At 49.7% G+C, this 22,167-nt stretch overlaps 1 protein-coding gene across 1 annotated transcript in view; it reads right to left on the reverse strand.

Annotated features, from left to right (window-relative positions):
• Nucleotides 1–22,167, reverse strand: part of MCRS1 (microspherule protein 1) — a 238,183-nt gene that overhangs the window by 86,934 nt on the left and 129,082 nt on the right. Inside the window, exons 7-8 of the mRNA XM_078689171.1 lie at nt 21,644–21,752; nt 20,874–21,012 (exon numbers count right to left, since the gene is read on the reverse strand). Of these exons, the coding sequence (XP_078545297.1) occupies nt 20,874–21,012; nt 21,644–21,752 (248 nt within the window). The remainder of the gene's footprint in view (nt 1–20,873; nt 21,013–21,643; nt 21,753–22,167) is intronic.

Genomic DNA, 22,167 nt, shown 5'->3' on the forward strand with positions numbered 1-22,167 from the left:
GATATTTAGAGTGGCACCGAGGACAGAATTGGAACAGAGTCCGTTCCATCTGCAGAAGACTCGATGATGTGTAACGGAGTGGTAGTAAACCGACAGAGCTACTTCTGAAGGCCACCAGTGATGTCTTCTCGATCGAAGATACCAATGAGGGTACAGTGGCTTGCGCACAGAGGGGATCCCGAAGAACAGTTTCGGACTGGAGCGTCACAAACCACGTCCGAACCCAATGGAGGAGAGAAAACAATCTAACAATGGAGTCGATGCCCATGCGCACTATCACCGAAAGGAGGAGTCACCTTACCTTGTGACTTGAAAAGACTTCTTAGAAGAAAAACAACTTGCAAACATCCGGACTCAACACTAGATGGCAGGAGTATGCAAACTATGTGTATACAGCACACATACCTCGAACAGATCATTATTGAAACTTATGAATGAAGTTCTCATGTGTGGTCCTTTAAGGAGAGGAGAGGTGACAGAGCATCTGCCTTCATACTGAGGGAGTCCAAAAGGTCTGCCACTACTGGGAAAATTCCTTGGCCTGGGTCTACCAACAGAGCCAAATCGCCAGCCCAACACTGTTCATTACCCAAACAGCCCTGTTTGTTGATTTAAGGAAGGTGCTGGAATTGTCCAACAGAACTGGAAAGACACTGCCCGATATGAAAAGATGGACAGAAAGATGACAACCCATCACTCCATCACATATTTATGTGCAGGTACTGCTCTAACATGGACCCCAGGCCTCACACTGTGATGTTGCTCATATTAGTGCCTCATTTCAAAGAATCCAACTGCAGTAGCTGGCAACTGTGATTCGGTTTCTCCTGACCACATGTAAAAACCTCCTCCATTGTAGTCACCAAAGGTTTTGACAATTCAAAACAGAGGACTTAAGTTATGCGCCAATCAACAGACTGGAGGAATACACCCACAGAGCATATCAGTGAGAACAAACTGATTGATCTTCACCCAAGCCTCTCATAATGCTGGAACGACTGGTGCTTGGGTACCACTGAAAGGCACGCATGTGTCATTTGGCAGGCAGCACCACAGAATGCATGGGACTAACAGGATTATGACTTACTGAACTGGAGGCAGAAACATCCCAATCCAAGTCAGAATATCTACAATTCTCTGAGGAGGAGGAAAAGCCTTCATATAGGTCTAGTGTAGCATCACACTGATGGTCAGTCTCTGTGAGGGAACAAGATGGATGTTGATTATGACACCCAAGTTGTGAAAAAGGGTCCTAGTACGCCAAACATGTTCTGTGATCAGGGCAGGATAACTTACCCTTATGCCTTTACCCATCCATCATCCAAGTATGGGAACGTAAGACTCAAAGCATTTACAGAGAAGATGATAACATGATGTTACCTTAGTGAAATATTGCAGTGTAGTAGTCATCCCATATGGTAGAATCATGAATAGATAGGACTGAGACACTACAGTAAACCCAAGGGCACACATGTGAGTGTGTCGGATTGGCAGATGAAAGGAGCCATATTGGAGATTAAGGGACACCAGCCAATCCCCTCCATTTAGTGCCAACACAACCAAATTCAAGGAAGGAGAGCATTCGGAACCCATTGCAGGAAAATGGGTCCGTAGTTGTGTGGCCTGCACAAGTAATGGGTCCGCATTTGTCCACCACTGGGAACCAAACACCCCATTGTAGCGCTTGACTCTCATAGGGTAGCATTGCAGAGCAGTCCAAGGCTTACTCCACGGAGGTGGTGTGGGCTAGTAACCCGCATTCACAGATAAACAAGGACACTCAATAAATGATAGTCCAGTCTGTGCTTTTCCTTTTGAAAAAGGAAAAAGTACATTTATTACGTACACGCTACTCAATACAGCAATTTATGAATATACATAAGCTGACAGAAATGCTTTTGGTTGATATTGTGTTATCATTCCTACCCCTACCATAGGGAGGTCTAGATCAACAAGGCAGAACATTTACCTGTATTAGAAATGCAATATTGGAATATCACTTTGAATGAGCACACACTTAATATGGTCAATAATGAATATTCTACTTACCAGTATGCATCTGTTCTTGGCATGTAGGGCTGCTGACATTCATATCTATAGCATAGATCGCCGCCTAGTGTTGGGTCCGGATGATTGCACATTGTTGTCCTGGAAGAGTCTTCGAAGTATCACGAGATAGGTGGCTCCTCCCCTGGACTACAGTGCGCATGGGCATCGACTCCATCCTCAGATTGTTTTTAGCCATTTGGCAAAGATGGAGTGTAACAGTGTAAGCGATGGCCATGCTAAGAGTAAGTGTAAAAAGTCTGCAGCCGCTACAGGCGCCGGGGAGAATGTCAGCAGCCCTACATGCCAAGAACAGATGCATACTGGTAAGTAGCATATTCAGTTCGAGGCATGTGGGCTGCTGAATTCATATCTATAGCATAGAATACATAGCAGTCCCTCCATTAACGGCGGCCGCCTATGCCAACTGCAGAAGTCTGAAAAAGTGTTTTAAGAACGGCCTGCCCTACAGCTGCCTGGAGTGCACATCTACACAGTAATGTTTAGTAAATGTATGTGGTGTAGACCATGTGGCTGCTCTACAAATATCTTCCAAAGGGATATTACCAAGGAAAGCCATAGAGGCCCCCAACTTGCGGGTGGAGTGGGCTCTGGGAGGGACCATTAAAGTGCGCTTAGCCTTGTGATAGCAAATCTGAATGCACTTAACGATCCACCTGGCTATACCTGCTTTGGAAATGGGATTGCCTTTGTGCTGGGCTGAAAAGGCAACAAAGAGTTGTTGTGTCTTCCTAAATTCTTTGGTCCTATCGATGTAGTACATCAAAGCTCGTTTGACATCAAGAGTGTGGAGCATTCTTTCAGCTACTGTCTCTGGGTTTTGAAAGAACGCGGGCAGTTCAATGGTCTGATTGACATGGAACTGCGAAACCACTTTAGGAAGAAATTTAGGGTTAGTGCGCAGCACCACCCTGTTAGTGAATTTGAATGAATGGCTCTTGTACAGTGAGCGCCTGCAGCTCACTAACACGTCGTAGAGACGTAATGGCAATGAGAAAAGCCACTTTCCACGTTAAGAACTGAATCTCACATGAATGTAGAGGCTCAAAAGGTGGGCCCATCAACCTGGTGAGGACAACATTGAGGTTCCATACAGGAGCTGGCGGGGTCCTGGGAGGGATGACCCGCTTTAGTCCTTCTAGGAAGGCTTGAACGGCAGGCACTCTGAAAACGGAGAGATGCTGCCTGTTTTGGAGATAAGCCGCTATGGCGGATAAGTGTATCCGAATGGAAGCATATGCTAGATTGCATTTGTAAAGGTGTAACAAATAACATATGATGTTGGGAATGGATGCATCTAGCGGGTTGATGTGGTGTTCAGTACAGTAAATGACAAACCGCTTCCATTTCGCTGCAAAGCAGGCTCTAGTGGTGGGCTTTCTCGCCTCCCGAATGATATCCATGCATTCTGGAGGCAAGTCAAGGTAGCCAAACTCTAAGACCTCAGGAGCCAGATCGCCAGATTGAGCGGTTGCGGATCTGGATGCTGAATGTCGCCATGGTTCTGCGTCAAAAGCCTGGGTGTGAGGTGCAGCCGTTGATGCGGTACCACGGAGAGTTCTAGAAACGTGGTGTACCATGGCTGGCGTGCCCACGTTGGAGCAACCAGGATGAGTGTCATGGAGTGTTGCTTTAGCTTTCTTGCCACCAGCGGTATGAGAGGCGCTGGGGGAAAAGCGTACGCAAATCTGCCTGACCAGTTCATCCATATCGCATTGCCCTGCGACTGTGGGTGAGGGAACCTGGCGGCAAAGCTTTGGCATTTTGGGTTTTCCCTTGTGGCGAACAGGTCTATCCCTGGATGACCCCACTGCTGGAAGTACGGGCGGAGTACTGATGGATGTATCTCCCACTCGTGCATTTGGTGGCTGTACCTGCTGAGCAGGTCCGCCATCTGATTGTCCTTGCCCGGGAGGTGTTCCGCCATGAGGAAGATGTTCCTCTGAATGGCCCACTTCCACATGCTCTGAGCCAGATGAGACAACTGTGGAGAGTGTGTACCTCCCTGCTTTTGGATGTAGTACATGGCCGTCATGTTGTCCGTCCGGATCAACACGACCTTGTTGCACAGATGTACTTTGAATGCCTTCAGCGCCATGAAGATTGCCATCAGTTCTAGGTAGTTGATGTGCATCTTCCTTTGCTGCGTCGTCCATAGTCCCTGCACCGTGTAGTGGAGTACATGAGCTCCCCATCCCTGGAGAGATGTGTCCGTCGTCAGGATAATTTGTGGCACAGGCTCCTGGAACGGTCGGCCTTTGCAAAGGTTGTGTGGATTCCACCAATGCAGAGAGTTGTATGCCCGACCGGTCACCAACACTAGGTCGTTCAACTGTCCCTGAGCCTGAGTCCACTGATGCGCCAAGCATTCTTGGAGCGGACGCATATGTAACCTCGCGTGCGGGACTATGAAGATGCAGGAGGCCATCATGCCTATCAACTGCATGAACACTCTCGCTGGAAGTGAGTGTTGCGGTCTGAACTTTTGGATTAGCGACTGGATGTTGTCGATCCTCACTGAATTTGGCTGAGCCGTGGCCGCCAGAGTATCTATCGTCGCGCCCAGATACTGCCGCACATGGGCCGGCTGAAGGTGCGACTTCGGATAGTTCAGTGAGAAGCCCAGACCGTGAAGAAGATGAATGGTGTGGGATATGTCGGCGGCGCACTGCTGGGCTGACTTTGCCTGAACTAGCCAGTCGTCCAGATAAGGGTAGACATGTACGTTCCGTCTCCTGAGGTGCGCAGCCACCGTCGCCAGACATTTCGTGAACACTCTGGGGGCCGTGGTCACTCCGAAAGGAAGGACCTTGAATTGATAATGCCGATTTTGAATGGTGAATCTGAGGTATTTCCTGTGTGATGGATGGAGTGGAATGTGGAAGTAAGCATCCTTGAGGTCCAAGGTTGCGAGGAAGTCTCCCTGATTGAGCAACGGAAGAACTTGCTGCAGCGTTAGCATGTGGAAGTGGTCGGAGAGAATATACTGGTTTAGGGGCCTGAGGTCCAGAATAGGTCTGAGGGACCCGTCCTTCTTTGGGATCAAGAAGTACAGGGAGTACACTCCTGTGCCTTCTTCCTCCACCGGCACGAGCTCTATTGAGCCTTTTTGCAGCATGACAAGAACCTCCTGCTGCAATAAGTGCAAATGCTCTGTGGACATAGGACGGTGTTTTGGTGGTATGTTGGGTGGAGTGGATGTGAGCTCCAAACAATAACCGATCTGGATAAGTTTCCTGACCCACCTGTCTGTGGTGATGGAGAACAAGTTACTTACCTTCGGTAACGCTTTTTCTGGTAGATACTATATCTGCCTGTGGATTCCTCACCTTGTGAATACCCCCTTGCGTCAGCAACATTCGGAAATTCTTTTTTCGTAGCCTCGCGCCGACGTGGACTCCTGACGTCATAGAGACACGACCTCGCTCGCGACTCCGCTGACGTCACCGACGCCTATAATAGGCCCACGCCGGCGTGATGACATCAGTTCCGCCCTTTTTTCCGTGCCATCGAGGCACACGGACGGACCAATGACAGTAGAAATATACAAGTATACACAGTACACAGTACTCAAGGCAAAACACACAGTGTTAAGCAAAAGCAGGAAAGCAACTGAAACATTTCCTTGACAATAAAATATATATATATATTACACTACAGTAACTCTGGCATAGAAGAGTGGACAACGGGGAGGCGGGTGGGTCGGTGAGGAATCCACAGGCAGATATAGTATCTACCAGAAAAAGCGTTACCGAAGGTAAGTAACTTGTTCTTCTGATAGATACATCTGCCGTGTGGATTCCTCACCTTGTGAATAGAGTCCCACAGCAGTCCCCACTCCCGGAGGAGGGTGTCCACTCTTCTAAACCAGGAAATCCTGAAGGACAGAGCGCGCAAAATGGCCGTCCCTCCTCACTTCGGAATCCAAGCAGTAATGCTTCGCGAAAGTGTGGAGGGAAGACCAAGTCGCCGCCCTACAAATATCCTCCACAGGCACACCTCTAGCCAATGCTGAGGTTGAAGACTTAGCTCTAGTTGAATGAGCCCTTATACCCTCTGGTGGTTCCTTACCGGCCAAAGAGTAGCAGATCTTTATGCAGAGGACGATCCATCTCGATAAAGTCCTTTTATGGACCGCCCTTCCTTTCTTGCAGCCAGCAAATCCAACGAAGAGCTGGTCCTCCAAGCGAAAGTCCTTGGATCTGTCCAAGTAAAAGGACACCGCCCTCTTAGGGTCCAGACGGTGCAGTCTCTCCTCCTCCTTGGAAGGGTGAGGGGGAGGATAGAAGGTAGGTAGGGTAATGGACTGTCCTAGATGGAAGGGAGTTACCACCTTAGGCAGAAAAGCAGCCCTGGTCCTAAGAACCATTCTATCAACATGAATGGTCAGGAATGGGGGCTTGGAGCTAAGAGCTTGAAGCTCACTAACCCTCCTTGCCGAGGTTATTGCAACCAAGAAGACTGTCTTAAGGGTAAGAAGCCTCATGGGACATTTGTGGAGAGGCTCAAAGGGAGCCCCCATCAAAAAGGTCAATACAAGATTCAAATCCCACTGAGGCACAATGAAAGGTGAAGGAGGGAACATATTAGTAAGACCCTTCAAAAACCTTAAGACCACAGGAGACTTAAAGAGAGAGGGCTGGTCAGGCAAGCAGAGAAAAGCCGACAGCGCCGACAGGTAACCCTTTACCGTGGCAACCGCCAGACCCTGCCGCGCCAAAGAAAGAGCAAATTGTAGAACATTAGACAAATGGGCCCTCAAAGGATCAACAGACCTTTCCCCACACCACGTGACAAATTTCGCCCATCTATAAGAATAGATGGACTTAGTGGAGTCACGCCTGGCTGACAAGATGACATCCACAACGTCAGGCGGGAGGGAAAAGGAATTCAGGTTGCCCCGCTCAATCTCCAGGCATGAAGGTGCAATGTCTGGAGGTGGGGGTGTAAAACCTGCCCCTCCATCAGAGAGAGGAGGTCTGCCCTGAGAGGGAGACGGAGCGGCGGGTGAGAGGAGAGGTGGAGTAGATCTGTATACCACACCCTTCTTGGCCAATCCGGAGCGACCAATATGACTTGGGCCCGGTCTTGGCGAATCTTCCTCAGAACCCGAGGAATCAAGGGTATGGGGGGAAACGCGTAAAGGAGTTGATCTTTCCAACTCAACTGAAACGCGTCCCCCAAGGCTCCTTGCATCGGATACTGGAGACTGCAGAACGACAGGCAGTGCGCATTCTCGCGAGTGGCAAACAGGTCCACCCGAGGAGTCCCCCACATCTGAAAGATGTCGTGAACCACCTCCGGGTGCAGCCTCCACTCGTGGTCGGCAGAGAACTGCCGACTGAGACTGTCCGCACGAACGTTCAGAACACCGGCCAGATGATTTGCCATCAGACAAATCTGATGGTCCTGAACCCAGGACCAGAGACGCAGCGCCTCTCTGCAGAGACACTGCGACCCTACTCCTCCCTGCTTGTTGATGTACCACATCGCAGTCGTGTTGTCCGTCAGGACTTGAACAGACTGACTGCGAAGGGAAGGGAGGAAGGCCTTGAGCGCCAAACGTATCGCCCGCAATTCTAGAAGGTTGATGTGAAGCAACCTTTCCTCTGGAGACCAAAGGCCTTTGACCTCCAGATCCCCCAGATGAGCACCCCACCCGAGAGTGGATGCATCCGTTATCACCGTGGCCACCGATGGGGGAAGTTGAAAAGGCTTTCCTTGGGACAGATTGCCTTCCACGCCCCACCAAGACAGATCCGCTGCAGCTTCTCTGGAGATCCTCACTGACTCCCTGAGGTCTCCGCTGTGCTGATACCACTGCCTGCGGAGACACCACTGGAGCGCCCTCATGTGCCAGCGTGCATGGTTGACCAACAGAATGCATGAAGCCATCAGACCGAGCAAGCGAAGGACCTTCAGGACTGGAACGACCGCTCCATTGTAAAACAAAGGAATCATCTCCCGTATGTCGCGAATCCTTTGAGGGGGAGGGAATGCACGACATACGGTTGTGTCCAGTACCGCACCTATGAACAGGTTGCGCTGGGAGGGCACCAGGTGAGACTTGGGTACATTTATTGAAAAACCCAACCTGTACAACAACTGGGTTGTCTCCCGCAAATGATGGAGCACTCTCTCTGACGACTCCGCTTTGATCAGCCAGTCGTCTAAATAAGGGAATACCGGAATCCCTGACCTTCTGAGATGTGCCGCCACCACTGCCATCACCTTGGTGAAGACTCGAGGCGCAGTAGTAAGTCCAAACGGAAGGACCGCAAACTGGTAGTGCTGCGATCCCACCGTAAAACGGAGATACCTCCTGTGCGACTTCAGGATTGGGATGTGAAAGTAAGCATCCTGCAAGTCGAGTGACACCATCCAGTCTTCTTCTTGCAGCGCTTGAAGAACCTGAGCAAGGGTGAGCATCTTGAATTTCTCCTGTTTCAGATAGAGATTCAAGATCCTGAGATCCAGGATTGGACGAAGCCTGCCATCCTTCTTCGGAATCAGGAAATACCGGGAGTAGCATCCCTGACCCCTTTCCTGCTCTGGGACCACCTCTATCGCACCCTTTCTTATCAGAGTTAAAACTTCCTCTTGCAGAAGAGACAGATGCTCCTCGGAGCAATACCCTTGGCAAGGAGGGAAATTGGGAGGGAATTCCCGAAAGGGAAGGGCATACCCATTTTCTACAAGATTGAGAACCCAAAGATCTGACGTAACCGATTCCCAATCCTGTAGAAAATGGGTAAGCCGGCCCCCAACCGGACCCACATGATCCTGAATGTCGGATCTAGGGCTGCTTCTCAGGGGCAGGAGGGTTGGAGGAAGTGGAGGAGGAAGAGACCTGACGTCCACGAGGACGCACTCTTTGCTTTCCCCTGTAGGACCTGTATAAGGAGTTTTGCTGCTGCTGTTGTTGCTGCTGCTGCTGTTGGCCTTGCCGGGAATTCCGAAAGGCAGGACGGCCAAAACCTCTGAATCTTCTGCCAGTTGAAGAACCTCTCATTTGGAGACCCAGGGATTTAGCAGTCGCCTTGCAATCCTTAAACCTCTCAAGGGCCGCATCAGCCTTCTTCCCAAAAAGGCCTGAACCATCGAAAGGAAGATCTAATAATGTCGCCTGAACATCAGCCGAAAAGTCAGAGGATTTCAACCAGGCAGACCTCCTAGTAGCGACAGCAGTGCCCATAATGCGCGCCACAGAGTCTACAGTATCCAAACCGCTCTGAATGACCTGGCGAGCCGCTGCCTGAGCGTCAGAGATGACTTCCTCAAAATCCTTCCTGCTGTCATCAGGAACTTTTGGAACCAGAACATGTAAAGAGTCCATCAGAGCGTGTAAATATCTCCCCATCAAGCAAGTGGCATTTGATGACTTCAATGCCATACTGGCAGAGGAGAAGGACTTCTTTGCCACCTGATCCTGCTTCTTTGCTTCCTTCTCAAAAGGAACCTGAGGGAAAGCACTAATGTTCTTTTTGGAGCATGCAGCCTGAATGATCAAACTCTCCGGTGAAGGGTGAGAGGTTAAAAAGGCAGGATCATCAGGGGCAACCCTGTATCTTCTGGCTACACTTTTAGAGACAGCTGGAGCAGACAAAGGTTTTTTCCACACCTCCAGAATGGGCTCTGTTAGAGCCTCATTGAAAGGAAGAAGAGGTTCCACCACTGAACTCGGAGAATGGAGTACTTCAGTCAGAATATTAGATTTGAATTCTGCTGTAGGCAAAGTCAACTTAAGCAGACTGGCAGCCTTTCTCATAATCAAATGATAGGGTTGAATGTCCTTAGAAGGAGTACTAGAACCTGATGGTAACTCCCACTCTGGAGAGAAATCCAGGCTTCCTGCTTCTGCCAAATCTTCAAAAGTATCTTCATCCAACTCACCCTCCTCGAGATCAGATTGTGAGTCCAAAAACCTCCTTTCCTCCAGAAGGCGCTGAGCCTCTCTTCTGGATCTCATCTTGACCCGTTTTGCCCTCGGATCCACCATCGGCTCCGACGGATTCGGAATCGACGTCGGGATCGAATCCGCAGGTTCAGAGGGATGTGTTCTAGGTCGACCCGGAGCTGGTGACGCCGGAACCGGCGTCGACGGCTTCGGTGGAGCCGGAAAATGCCACGGCGGTGTCGGAGCCGGCATGTAAGGCATAAACGGAGCCGGAGGGTAGGAGTGAGGGACTCCTAAGTTAAACGCCAAAGGACCCATGGGACCCGAAGGTGCACCAGAGGGGTACCATGACCTCGAAAAGACTCCATACATCGCGTTGAGAAACGCAGAAGGGTCCTGGCCTGGGGCAGGAAATGGTGGATGAAAACCTTCAGGCCTGTCTCGAGGAGCGTTCGGATTCGGCTCATTTAAGGGCTCAGAACCCTCATCCTCATGAGGCTCCTCCTCATCTCGGACCGGGGACGGCGCCGGAGATGGATTCGGAGCCGGATTCGGAGTCGGAGACGGAGCCGGAGACGGCGCCCGTGACTCAGAAGGGGAAGCCTCACCTTCAGGTTCTGGATCCGAAACTTCAATGGTCACCACCTTCGAACGAACCTTCGGTGACCTCGACCTCGACCCCGACTCCTTACCAGAACGACGTCGGGACTCATGTCTCCTCTTCTTATGTTTCCTCTTCTTCGAAACATGGTCCGAAGCCGACTTCGAAGACGACCTTCCTCTAGATCTAGACCTGGACCTCGATCTCGACTTCGACCTCGCCCTTCGAGAACGAGACTTCGACGATTTTCCTTTTCCAGCTTTCATTTTAGCCACCAGGAGCTTCGCCTCTCTCTCCCTCAGGGCCTTCGGGTTCATTTTCTTACACGAAGAGCAGTCCTCCACATCATGGTCCGAGCTCAAGCACCAGATGCAGTCGCTGTGTGGGTCGGTAATGGACATCATTTTGCCGCATTCTCTGCAGGGCTTGAAGCCGGTCTTTTTTGAAGACATTGTCGAAAAGACAGGATACAGAGACGCAGAAAATGTTAATAATAAAGACAACAAAGTATCCGTTGGCTACAGAGATTCCCGATAACCGTTAGCGTCGACGACGCGGAAAAAAGGGAACTGATGTCATCACGCCGGCGTGGGCCTATTATAGGCGTCGGTGACGTCAGCGGAGTCGCGAGCGAGGTCGTGTCTCTATGACGTCAGGAGTCCACGTCGGCGCGAGGCTACGAAAAAAGAATTTCCGAATGTTGCTGACGCAAGGGGGTATTCACAAGGTGAGGAATCCACACGGCAGATGTATCTATCAGAATTTCCAGACTGGCAGGAACTGCTGGAGTCTCCCCCCCCGACAGGTGTGGAATGGTCGGGGGGCAGTGACAGGGCGTCACTGTTTGTTGGAGGCGGAGGAACGGGAGTTGTTGTTGCCCCTGCCTCTGCCCTTGGTGCGGTTGCCCCGGTAACCTCCTCTACTTTGCTTGGTGTAAGAGGATTGCGCCCCACCTTTATTGAATTGTGTTTGCTGGGACATCTGGCCTCTGGTAACACCTCTGTTGCCTGAGCGACGAAAAGTGCTCCCTCTAAACTGTTGGGACTGGAGAGCTCCCATGGACTTAGCAGTCTCGGTATCTTCTTTATTTTTTCCAGGGTGGTATCCACCTCAGGACCAAATAATCTGTCAGGGTTTACCGGCTGGTTGAGGATGGTAGTTTGTATCTCCGGCTTAAACCCGGAGATTCTGAGCCATGCCTGACGTGTTAACATCACACTGGTGTTAATTGCCCTGGCTGCAGTGTCCGCAATGTTTAGTGCACACTTAATGGAAGCGTTGGAGATGAGCTTCCCTTCCTGGATAAGCATCTCCGCTGCCTCTTTATACTGATCTGGTAGATGTTGCAACAGGGTCTCTAGTGTGTCGTAGTGTGCCCCGTCGTATCTAGCCAAGAGTGCCTGCGTGTTAGAGATACGCCAGATATTGGCCGCCTGAGCTGCTACTCTCTTTCCTGATGCCTCCAGCACTTTGGATTCTTTGTCCGGGGGAGGAGCTTCACCAGTGGTCTGCGAATTCTCCCTTTTACGGGCATTAGAAACGACCAGAGAGTCCAATGGCAACTGGCCCTTGATGTAGGTAGGATCGCCAGGTGCCTGTCTGTATTTTTTTTCAATTCTAGGGTTGACTACCCTTGACCGCGTGGGTTCCTTAAAAATGTCCGCAGCATGTTTCAGGACCCCCTTTAGCATTGGAAGAGTCTTTACAGTCTATTCAGCTGTTGAAAAAGTGTCAAAGAGGAAGTCCACCTCAACAGGGTCAGCATGCAGCTCAACGTCGTGGTTTTTTGCCGCCCTCTCAATTAAGGCATTAAATGCCGCAGAATCCTCAGTGGGAGAGGTCTTGACGTTGTAGACCTGAGGGTCATGGGCGGGTTGCTGATCCCCTTGGTCTCCTGCCTCTGCCCATGAGTCCTGTTGTTCATCAGGATCTGTGTTGGCAGGAAAGTTGTATTCCTCGTCCTCATCCCCAGCATCCTCCACATCCGAATAAGTTGGTGAGGGTGTGGCAATTCTTGGAGTCCGAGGAACCAGTGACTCGACCAAGACTGGTGAATCTGAAGCAGGCCTTTTGCACTTTAGAGGAATTGTGTATGACTCCAAAGGCTGTGTCGCCGTAATCTTTCTTTTGTAAAGCGTAAGCTTCCCGGTGTCGGCATCGATGAAACGCTCCGACTGCTCCTCTACCAATGGTGGTCGATGCTTCAAGCCCCCAGCCGGGTGAGCAGGCTTCGACCCCGCAGAACCTTGCAAGTGCGCTTCGGGCACCGGCCGTGGTGCGAAGGCCTTTGGTGCCACTTTCTGCGGCAACGTGAAGAGGATTGGCGTCGAAGACTTTGACGTTGGGACAGATTGCTTCGGGGCGGAAGGTGTCTTTGGTTCTTCCGCCGAAGCCTTGTCCCTGATACGTTTCAGGGAGTCCGAGACCTGCTTCGTAAAGGAAGCGGACGGTTTCGTCGACCCGACAGACGATCTCGGTCCACTAAGATGTGAAGACTTGAGCGTCGATGACTTGGGCTTTTCCAGCCGTGGCGTAGGAGCATCCTTCTTAGGGGCGCTACGCCCTCCTTCCGTGACAGCAGACGTCGACTGCTTCGGATCGGCGGCCTGGGTAACCGGTTTCGGGGCCCCAGTCTTCGGCTCGACGCCCCTGCTGGACTTCGGGTCGACGCCCTTCTTGGACTTCGGCTCGACACCCTTGCGTGACTTGCTTGACTCCGGCTCGACGCCCTTCTTGGACCTCGGCTCGACGCCCTTGACCAACTTCGGCTCGACGCCTTTGCCCGACTTCACCGGGCCGACAGCTTTCTTCGGCTCGGGTTGCCCCGACACCTCGGAAGATGAGGGTGTCGACAGGGGAGCAGACGTCTTCGGTTTCCATGGTGTGTCGTCGAAGGTCTTGCTGCGTCGACTGGGCCTCGATCACCAATAGTCATGCGACTCCCTGGATATCCAACTCGGTAACTGAGTCGGAATAGAACCGGGCACCGAACGCAAACAATACCGACGGTTTGAAAAAGGCCTTCGGGCCTCGAAAAAGTTTATGTTGATTCCGAACTGGAGATAACGAAATTACATCCGAACCCAATGGCGGAAAAAAACAATCTGAGGATGGAGTTGATGCCCATGCGCACTGTAGTCCAGGGGAGGAGCCACCTATCTTGTGATACTTCGAAGACTCTTCCAGGACAACAATGTGCAATCATCCGGACCCAACACTAGGCGGCGATCTATGCTATAGATATGAATTCAGCAGCCCACATGCCTCGAACCGCATGTTTTATTTGGCATATGTGTGTTTGTCAGCGTCATTACTTCAATAAAGCATTCAAAAGAGAATATGTCTAGGGATGTGTAGGTGATTTGTGTAATCAGTTATTTTTAGCCTGAAATACGCACTTTCAACATAGCCTCTAAAGGAAACATAATTATAATCACAGCATTTATGTAATCATAGTTCTCACCCCTAGAGGGTGTTTGCAGCATCAACAAAAATTCTACATTCTTACACATAGTCACTAAAGGACATCACTTTGGTGAATGCACATGTGCAATTACCACGTTTCACCCCTAGATAGTGTCTCTTAATTTGAAAAACTCATATTAACCCTTTTCAGGCCACAACTGGTTTTAGCCATAACCTTCGCCTCCAGTGGGCTAACTTTTATCAAGCAATGAAACAAAAGTTCCGACCTCGATAATCTTTAAAACACTTGAAACCGTTTATCTTTGTAATGTCCCAGCCACAATAGGGCGGGGTCTTTGCGACGACTCCTGGAGGGAGACTGCCCTGCTCCTGCAGCTCCCCGACAGCTTCCTTACTGCTTAGGGGGTGACCCCGCTCTCCTGGGTCCACCACAAAGCCAAAACGAGCGAATGGTGTAAGAAAATGCGGCCAAGTCCTGCAGGGCATTATGGGGCGCTCCTTGCGCTGGCTGTGCATCTTTGAACAGCGACCCTTCAGCTGCACTGTGTTAGGGGTGGTCGGATTTGACCCCATTCATGAGTGTTCAACGTAGATTCCTCAGGGCTGCGTAGAATGCTCCTTTTTACAATTGTTCTGTGCCCCTGAGCTTCTTTTGTGACATTCCCTAAATCTCTGACAATCCTTTTACAATGGTATTTGGTGACACTCCCTAACTGACAGAAAAGGAAGTTTCACCCGCGAATCCGTGCTTGGCTTACTGTTTTGTTAGTGACCACGCCCCCTCTACTCAGCGTCCTGCTCCGTGAGGTTCCTGTATCTTTCCGAGATCCTGTTATGCCTTATTGACCCCGTTTGTGCTCCTTTCTTGTTCCGGTGGTATCGTCCTTGAGTTACGGTATTTCCTTCCCCTGCCCGGTTCCTGCCCGTGGTCAATTCCTCCCGCTCTTTCCCGCTACCTGCTCCTTTCCCGGCACGCCCTTCCCCGGTGCCTTCTCTCCCTCCCGCATTGTTTCCCCAGTTTTCCTTCGCTCCTTGTTTCCTCAGACTTGTTATTGCTCGTAGATCGTTTCTGTTGTCTGTGCAGATTGATCAACGGGGTTTGTTTGTTTGTTTGTGTTACGTGCTGCGCTTAGTATTCTAGATACACCCGCTCCGCTCCGTCCTTTACCCCCGAGTTGGACGCGGTGTGTATTTTGTTGGAATTGTCTGTATGGTGTATTATCCGTTCCTCACTCCGCTCTGTCTTAAGTTTAAGAGCAGGAAGTGGGGATTTCTGTGTCACTTTGTCTTTAGCTCTATAAGTGGCACAAGCTTGTCATCAGCTGCGCTTGTGGCCCCAGTCTTGCTCTGTCTTCAGTTTATGAGCCGGACTGGAATTGTACCCCTTGTGTATCTACTGCCTCAAAGATACCCTTGCTGGTAGTCACTCCAGTTCCCTTGGTACCTCTTGGTACTCGCCTTGACTGCTAGCTTTAAAGCCCTGACGCTCACCTGGTGAGGTAAGTGGAATACTATGTTGAACACTTATGTATCAGTCCTGTAAAGTGTTGGTGAGGTTAGTATTGTTGTACTTTTATTTACAGCCATCTCCTGCCATCGAGACTGCAGCTACATCTTCCTTGCTGGGGGAGAGTGGTATACTCCCTGGGAAAATTCCCCCCACACTTTTTGGTAGCAGCTGACCTTGAGCGAGTTTTCTCTTCTCGCTTGGGTCGTTGGTGTCTGGCAGTGTGTGGGACATTTCATCTTTGCTCCTGTGGATGAACAGCCTCCTCTACTGAGGAGGATCCTTGACACACTGGGGAGAGCCGTATCAGTTTTACTGTAGGCTTTTGTTTTACCTTTGCGCTGCATCACACCATGGCTTCTGAGGCTTAGGGTGCCCGGTCCTACCAGGGCACCCCCAACTGCATTTTTATATGGTGGAGAGCAGCTCAGGGAGTCCACCCAGACTGCTCTCACAGGCTCCCCACGCAGCCAGCACACTTGAGTGCTGCCGCTGGAGCAGGCGCGCCCCTACTGGTCGGGCAGATGCATGCTGTGCAGCTGGGCTGGCGGCCACATTGGGGCTTCTTCTTCTAAGGGCCCAGGGATTTGGGCCTGCTTTGGTATTCGTGGAGCATGCTCCCCGGCTTTTCTTTGGTGCTGGGCCCCGGGATGGGGTCCTGAGGCCGCCTTGGTCATCGCAGGGAGTGTAATGGTTCTCCCCAAATTCATATTCCACTCGTTGGGGCTCAGGGATGGGGTCCTGGGCTCCCATACAGCTTCACGGGGCATGATGGTAATCTCCATCATTATTTCCTCACTGGGGCCCAGGGATGGGTTCTGGGCCCCTTCTTCGCATGGTGGTTGCGGGGGGGAGGAGGGGGCAGGGGCACAATAGCGCTCCCTCGATCATTACCTTCTCGGGCCCGGCACAGGAAAAGCATGAGAGTGCTTCCTGCATTTCTTTGGCTCAGGGCAGCCTCCATTCCCTGGTCCAGCCCAGAGAGGCACAGATAAGGACGGTGGCGGAGCCCCATGCGCTTCATCACCAGCTTTGGTCGCCTGCTTCCCCGAGGCATATCTCTGGTCCTGTTGGACAGATTTATACGCTTTTAGTGTTGTTTTGCTCTTGGTGGCCAGCCCTAGCCACCTGGAGCATTTTCTTCAGGACTCCTGGCCTCCAAGGTGGCAAACTTTACAGGGAGCGGATTTCCCTGGCTCTCTAAGCCAGCCTTTTGCTTTGGTTTCTCTCTGCCTCCCAATCCTTGCGCAGAGCCCAGAGTTTCTCCCAACTGGTCCTCAGTAGTGTGGAAAAGTGGGTCTATTATCTTGCCATTCACTCCACCATTTTGTGATTCACTCTACCATGTCATGCTTTAACCTTCATGACTAACTTTCTCTCTGTATCACGAACACTCTGGAGCTCCACTTTTGACCTCTTACATTCCTGCACTGACACTCTGTTCGTGCTTTGGCCTGCCACAAACTGACCAGCCCATGCTCAACCAGTCGGACAGGGAGTTTCTCAGATGTTTATCGTCCTCACAAAGTACATTACGCCCTGCAGGCGTCCATCAACAGGCCTATCCCTGCTTGCTGTGTAATCATACCTCTCACCTGTGCCCTGCAGTGGTAAACAGCTAAATATTTGTGGACTCAATTGTATAAACATGCTTTTCGCCTAAACCCTGCAGGGGCCTCACCGTTACCCGTGCTTATCAGATTAACCTTTGTTTAACATGTAATCATGCTATGCCCTGCAGTGCCAATTAATCAGAGTGACCTCTGTGTACTATGTAATTATAATGTTTTGCCCATATCCTGCGAAAGCCCCCAAAGGCTACTCACCTGCTGATTCTCCAGATTGACTATTTGTTTAGGAATGCAATAAAGTATTATTTTTACAACTCCCTTACATGCCTGGGGCAGGATAAAGGGTATATAAGCTGTAAAGTAAGACCATTCTGCAGACTGCCTCCTCAGACAGCTATGGGTGTCTGTTGTTGATGCCTCTCCATCTCATGAGATTGTAATAAATATCCTTTCTCTCTGGCTCCAGCGTTGGTCTCGGTTTGTATTCCGGACCCCCGTGGACTATAGGGTGACCCGACACCTTTGGTGGTCTGCCAAAAGACCCCCAAATCCACAGTAGGTGTAAGGGGGCCAGCTTTCCTGGTTCTGGGGAGTACCCCCCCATTGGTCCTGGGGTCAATCAGAGTTAGAGTCCTGGGGCCAGATGGCAGTCAGGGGGTACCTCGTTCCAACTGTCCATGGCAGCTGCCTCCAAGTCCAGTGTCCAGAAGAAAAGTACAACAAAGAGAGCTATCTACCCTGTGAAGGACCTTTCAGTGGGTACGGGAGTGTCCAGCAGGACCGTGACTCTGGCCTATCCTGATGTGCATTATCATCTCTCCACCCTTGCTCCTACCTCCCTGCACAGTCTTCTGGGATAGCTCGAGATGCCGTCACCCAAGGAGTCACTTGCCACATGGGCTCTTGGCTTCGCCCCTCGCTGACATCACTGCCACGGCCTTCCCCCAGTAAATCTTCAAAGAAGCCGCCCCCCACTGGTTTGGGACCAGAAGTATGGACTCCCTCCTTTGTTGAGTGGCCTGGGACAGGCCTTCTACCTGGCACAGGATGACAGACAACTAGTTGATACAGAGCAGTCCACACCACCCCTTCTTTCTGAGGAGCTGACCAAATTAATGGTAATTGTTCCCTTTGTGGGGTGAGGCCTTTATTCCTGCTGCTGGAGAGAAAAGAAATTAACCCTGCTCAACAGGGTGCCAAAAGGCCTGGGATCTGATCCTGAACCGAGTCAGAGAAATAGAACATTCCTGGATGACCCATAAGCTGCACAGACATGCTTTCAGACTCAACAGAAATGTTCATTTTAAATAATTACAATGTACGGAGGTATAACTCTGGAGCCTCTACCATCAAGGAGAATTGGAGCTGCGCCCTAAGGCAGCCTTTGCCGTAGGAGTATAAGAGTGTCTCTACAGTTAAACCAGTAAAGCACACTGACTATCCCTTACATGTGTACACCGACATTATAAGGCCTATTCCAGGTCACGATCCAAATCTGCATAATCCCTTCTGCACCAGCCTACCTGTGCACAGTTCTTGGGCTGTGCACGACAGGAGTCTCCCATGTGAAGTCCACTCACATGTGTACACATGTTCAAGTGTAACCAGACAAATGCCCATTACCTGACTGCTTTGCAGGCGCCTAACCTTAAAAGGCAGACACTCGCAGAAAACCTGAACATCCATTTTACCATGAGTTTACAGTGGATGAGTCACATGTTATGAGGCTCCCCCACAGTAAAATGTCAAAACCCAGGTGATCAAAAACCAAAACATCTGGGGGATAAGATGGTCAGACATACCTTCTCACACTAATGCTGCTAAATAAAAAGATTTAAAATGTGGTGGTCCAGGATGGAATTTAGGCTCTGGTCTTTCTTGGGAACCAAGAAGTAAAAATAATAAAATCCTGCACCCCATTCCTCAAAGGGCAACACCTCTGTTGCCCCTTTGTTCATCAGAACAGAAACCTCCACCTACAACAGCAAGATAAGTGCTGAAGTTCTTGTAAATGGAGGGTGATGAGGAGCAGAGGACAGCAATGGCAGGACATAGCCCTTATGTATTAGCTAGCCTTCCACAATGATAGACTCCCTACCTGGTGGGCAAGTGGGAGGTTTTCCCCACTCCCCCCAACCCCACCAGTAGTTGGTACCATACAGAGGGCAGTCAAATAGGTTTTGAAGCATCAGAGCCAGTGGAAGTTGGTGGGTACTTAAGGTTCTATTGTTTTTGGTGATGGCATCCCTTAGAGCCACCCCTGCTCCGAAAGGAGTGATACATTTTTTGAGTGTTGCATTGGCTGCAAATTTTAACATAGCTAAAACTGTTGATCCCCGGAGTAGCCTTGAAAACTTTGTTCCTGAACTGCTGCTGCTGAAATTGCTTTGTCAGTGAGCCAGGCCCAGCAGAACACAATGGATCGGGAGGACTTGGCCTTCCCACCAAACAGCTGCTTGCCATCGTAATGCCTGCCCACAAGGGTTGCCCGAACATTTCCAGTGAATCCACAGAACACATTCAAGAATGGCAGCGTAAGGTGACAGCCATACCCATGTGTCGAACCAAGATGTCTGCAGAATCTAGGCCACATTTCATAAAGGCTTTGAACTGTCAAAACCTTTAGTTACCATAATGTGGAAGACTTTGTTATGCTGTCAGGCAGAGCAAGGTTACCAGAGGCAAAGAATTTTCAAAGCATCAAGTCCAGCCTCTTAATAGACTTAGTGTGGAGGGGCTGTAACAAATGGTGTTTGGGTTCAACCTATTGGAGAAGGCTCATAACACTGGAGAGGGATGTGAAAAACATTTTTGGTCATAAGGTGCAGGTCTCTGTTGTCAAGCAGTCGGTCTACGGAACGCTGGGCCCAATAACATTTTCTACCAGGTAGCAATACAAGCTTCAAGACTGGCTTGTTAAAAGATAGCAAAGGCTCCAAAACTGCAGAACTGTTGAAAGGAGAACATTATACTTGTAAGGTGTAGACAGTTCTCTATGAATGTTGCATGTATCCAGTGAGCTATCCTAATACTTTGGGGAATTGTGCCCATGCCACAAAGATCTGTACCCAGAGTACATGAACCACTATGCTCTCTCATAGGTGATGCAATCTTCTGGTTGCATAAACATCTATGCAGCTGGAACATTAGGCCATTCAACATTGTTAATAGTTTAGCACATCTTTCGTTTCACCTATGTAGAATGTCTTCTTTTTTGGTTAAGCAACTCTAAAATGACCACAATAGGGCATACCCTCAGTTTTCCAAATGTGGGAATGTGTACATTTAAAAAGGACACGTTAAAAGCACCATCTCCTGTACTTACCTTCATGAGTAATCTGACACCTAAGGAAACACACAGGGCAAAAAACAAAACTGCATGAGTGTAGGGTGCAAGACAGAGGAGCAACTGAGCAAACTAGTAGGATACAAGGCACTTGCTTCCAAACCATGTCCAGAACCTCCTCAGAAAGTCCCCACAAATATGTTAAATACTGCACCTCACGGCACAATGGTACTCCGACTTTGTGTATATTGGCCAATCATTAACTGCTTCAATCACTAGGCACCACTAGAGGTAAACGCCACGATAACATGGCTCGTCCATAAACGCATGCAATAAGACACACCAACTGCTAAAGGCACACACCTCCCCGGTCTGATCTCCTAATCCTGCACTTGCTCCTTGGTATGCAGGTAAGCAGCAAGAGGGACAAAAGCAGAAAGATGTGTGATGCAGTGCTATTCAAAAAAGTCCAAACAAATAAAAACAGAAACAGCAGGGCAATGCATGCCAGGTGATACCTGTCTGATCTTCAAGCAAGTAGTATTGTTTCAGTAGCTGCCAGTGCACCTGCAAGGACTTGGCCGTGCGGGATGGATAGAAAACATCAGGATGTTTGTTCAGCAGCTCCTGAAAGGTGTCCAATGTGGGCTGGCTCGTCTAATAAAAATAAATAAATTAAAAAAACTATTTAGTCTCTGCTCGCAAACTGCAATGATGAAGAAAGTGTGAGAAACATGCATGCAACATAAGAAGGTCTTTAAAATAAGATTTCAATTGTAAAACCTCCCAAAACAATATGAATACACCTGAAAACTGCCCAACAAACATTCTAGAGCTCACACCACTGTTCATTACCCCTTTCTTTCCTAGTTAGGTTTGTATTATACAAGTACTTAGGCAAAGGGATTGGACACCAAGCAATACTTTTATGTACTTGTGCTGGGAAAAAGAATGTTGGAACCTTCAGGGTACTCAGAAAGAAAAGTGCTCTATCCCCATTGTCCAGTTGGTCTAGGCACAGCAACAATCTTCTTCCACTTAAGGTAGAAGAGAAGACCTGCCATTTCTCCCTGTTGTTCTCCTTAACTAATGTGTGTGCTTCTCCTCAGCTAATGTGTGTATTCCATCATTTAGTCCAATAGTTACCAGGGGTACAGAGAGAAGCGCTCCGCTAGCATTTACAGAGCCCCAAAAAGGAACCAGATGCATTTAGGAGAAGAGCATACAAAACAAAATGATTGCATTAAATTCTAAAGTGAAGTACAGCTAATGGGCAGCAGGTCCTTACCGAGCCAATGACACTAAGGAGCTGCTCCTCCGCCTTGCTAAACAGCACCCTGCTCTGGATTGCAGCAATGGCCTCGGGATGAAGCTGCCTCATTGCCTGGCAGGCCAGTCTGCGTGGAAACAGGAGAAGCAGAGAAAAAAAGGGTGAAAGGTAAGCAAACGATTGAGTGAACGTATGATGCCGGAGACTGAAAGAGGTTAGGAGGGTACAACTTGGGTGATAATATGTGTATGAGGTGAAGTAAAGTGGGAAAATGGAAGTTTGGAGGATAGAAGAGTGTGAGAATTAATGAGAGCAGATATGTAAGAGGAGGCAGCAGCACTGTATGGTAGAGAGGACACAGAGAGTAGGTAGAACGGAAAAGATATGTTATGTATAGGCATCTGACATTCACTTTAGGAAATACCTAGAGATCCTATTCACACATCAGCTTGAAATTGTAACCATCCATGTACTAGACCCCCTGAAGATACTCCTCAAACCCACTGCATTGCCAACTTCAGACCTTGCTCTTCAAGTTGCAT

Source organism: Lissotriton helveticus, chromosome 1_1, assembly GCF_964261635.1.
Source record: "Lissotriton helveticus chromosome 1_1, aLisHel1.1, whole genome shotgun sequence".
Lineage (NCBI taxonomy): Eukaryota > Metazoa > Chordata > Amphibia > Caudata > Salamandridae > Lissotriton > Lissotriton helveticus.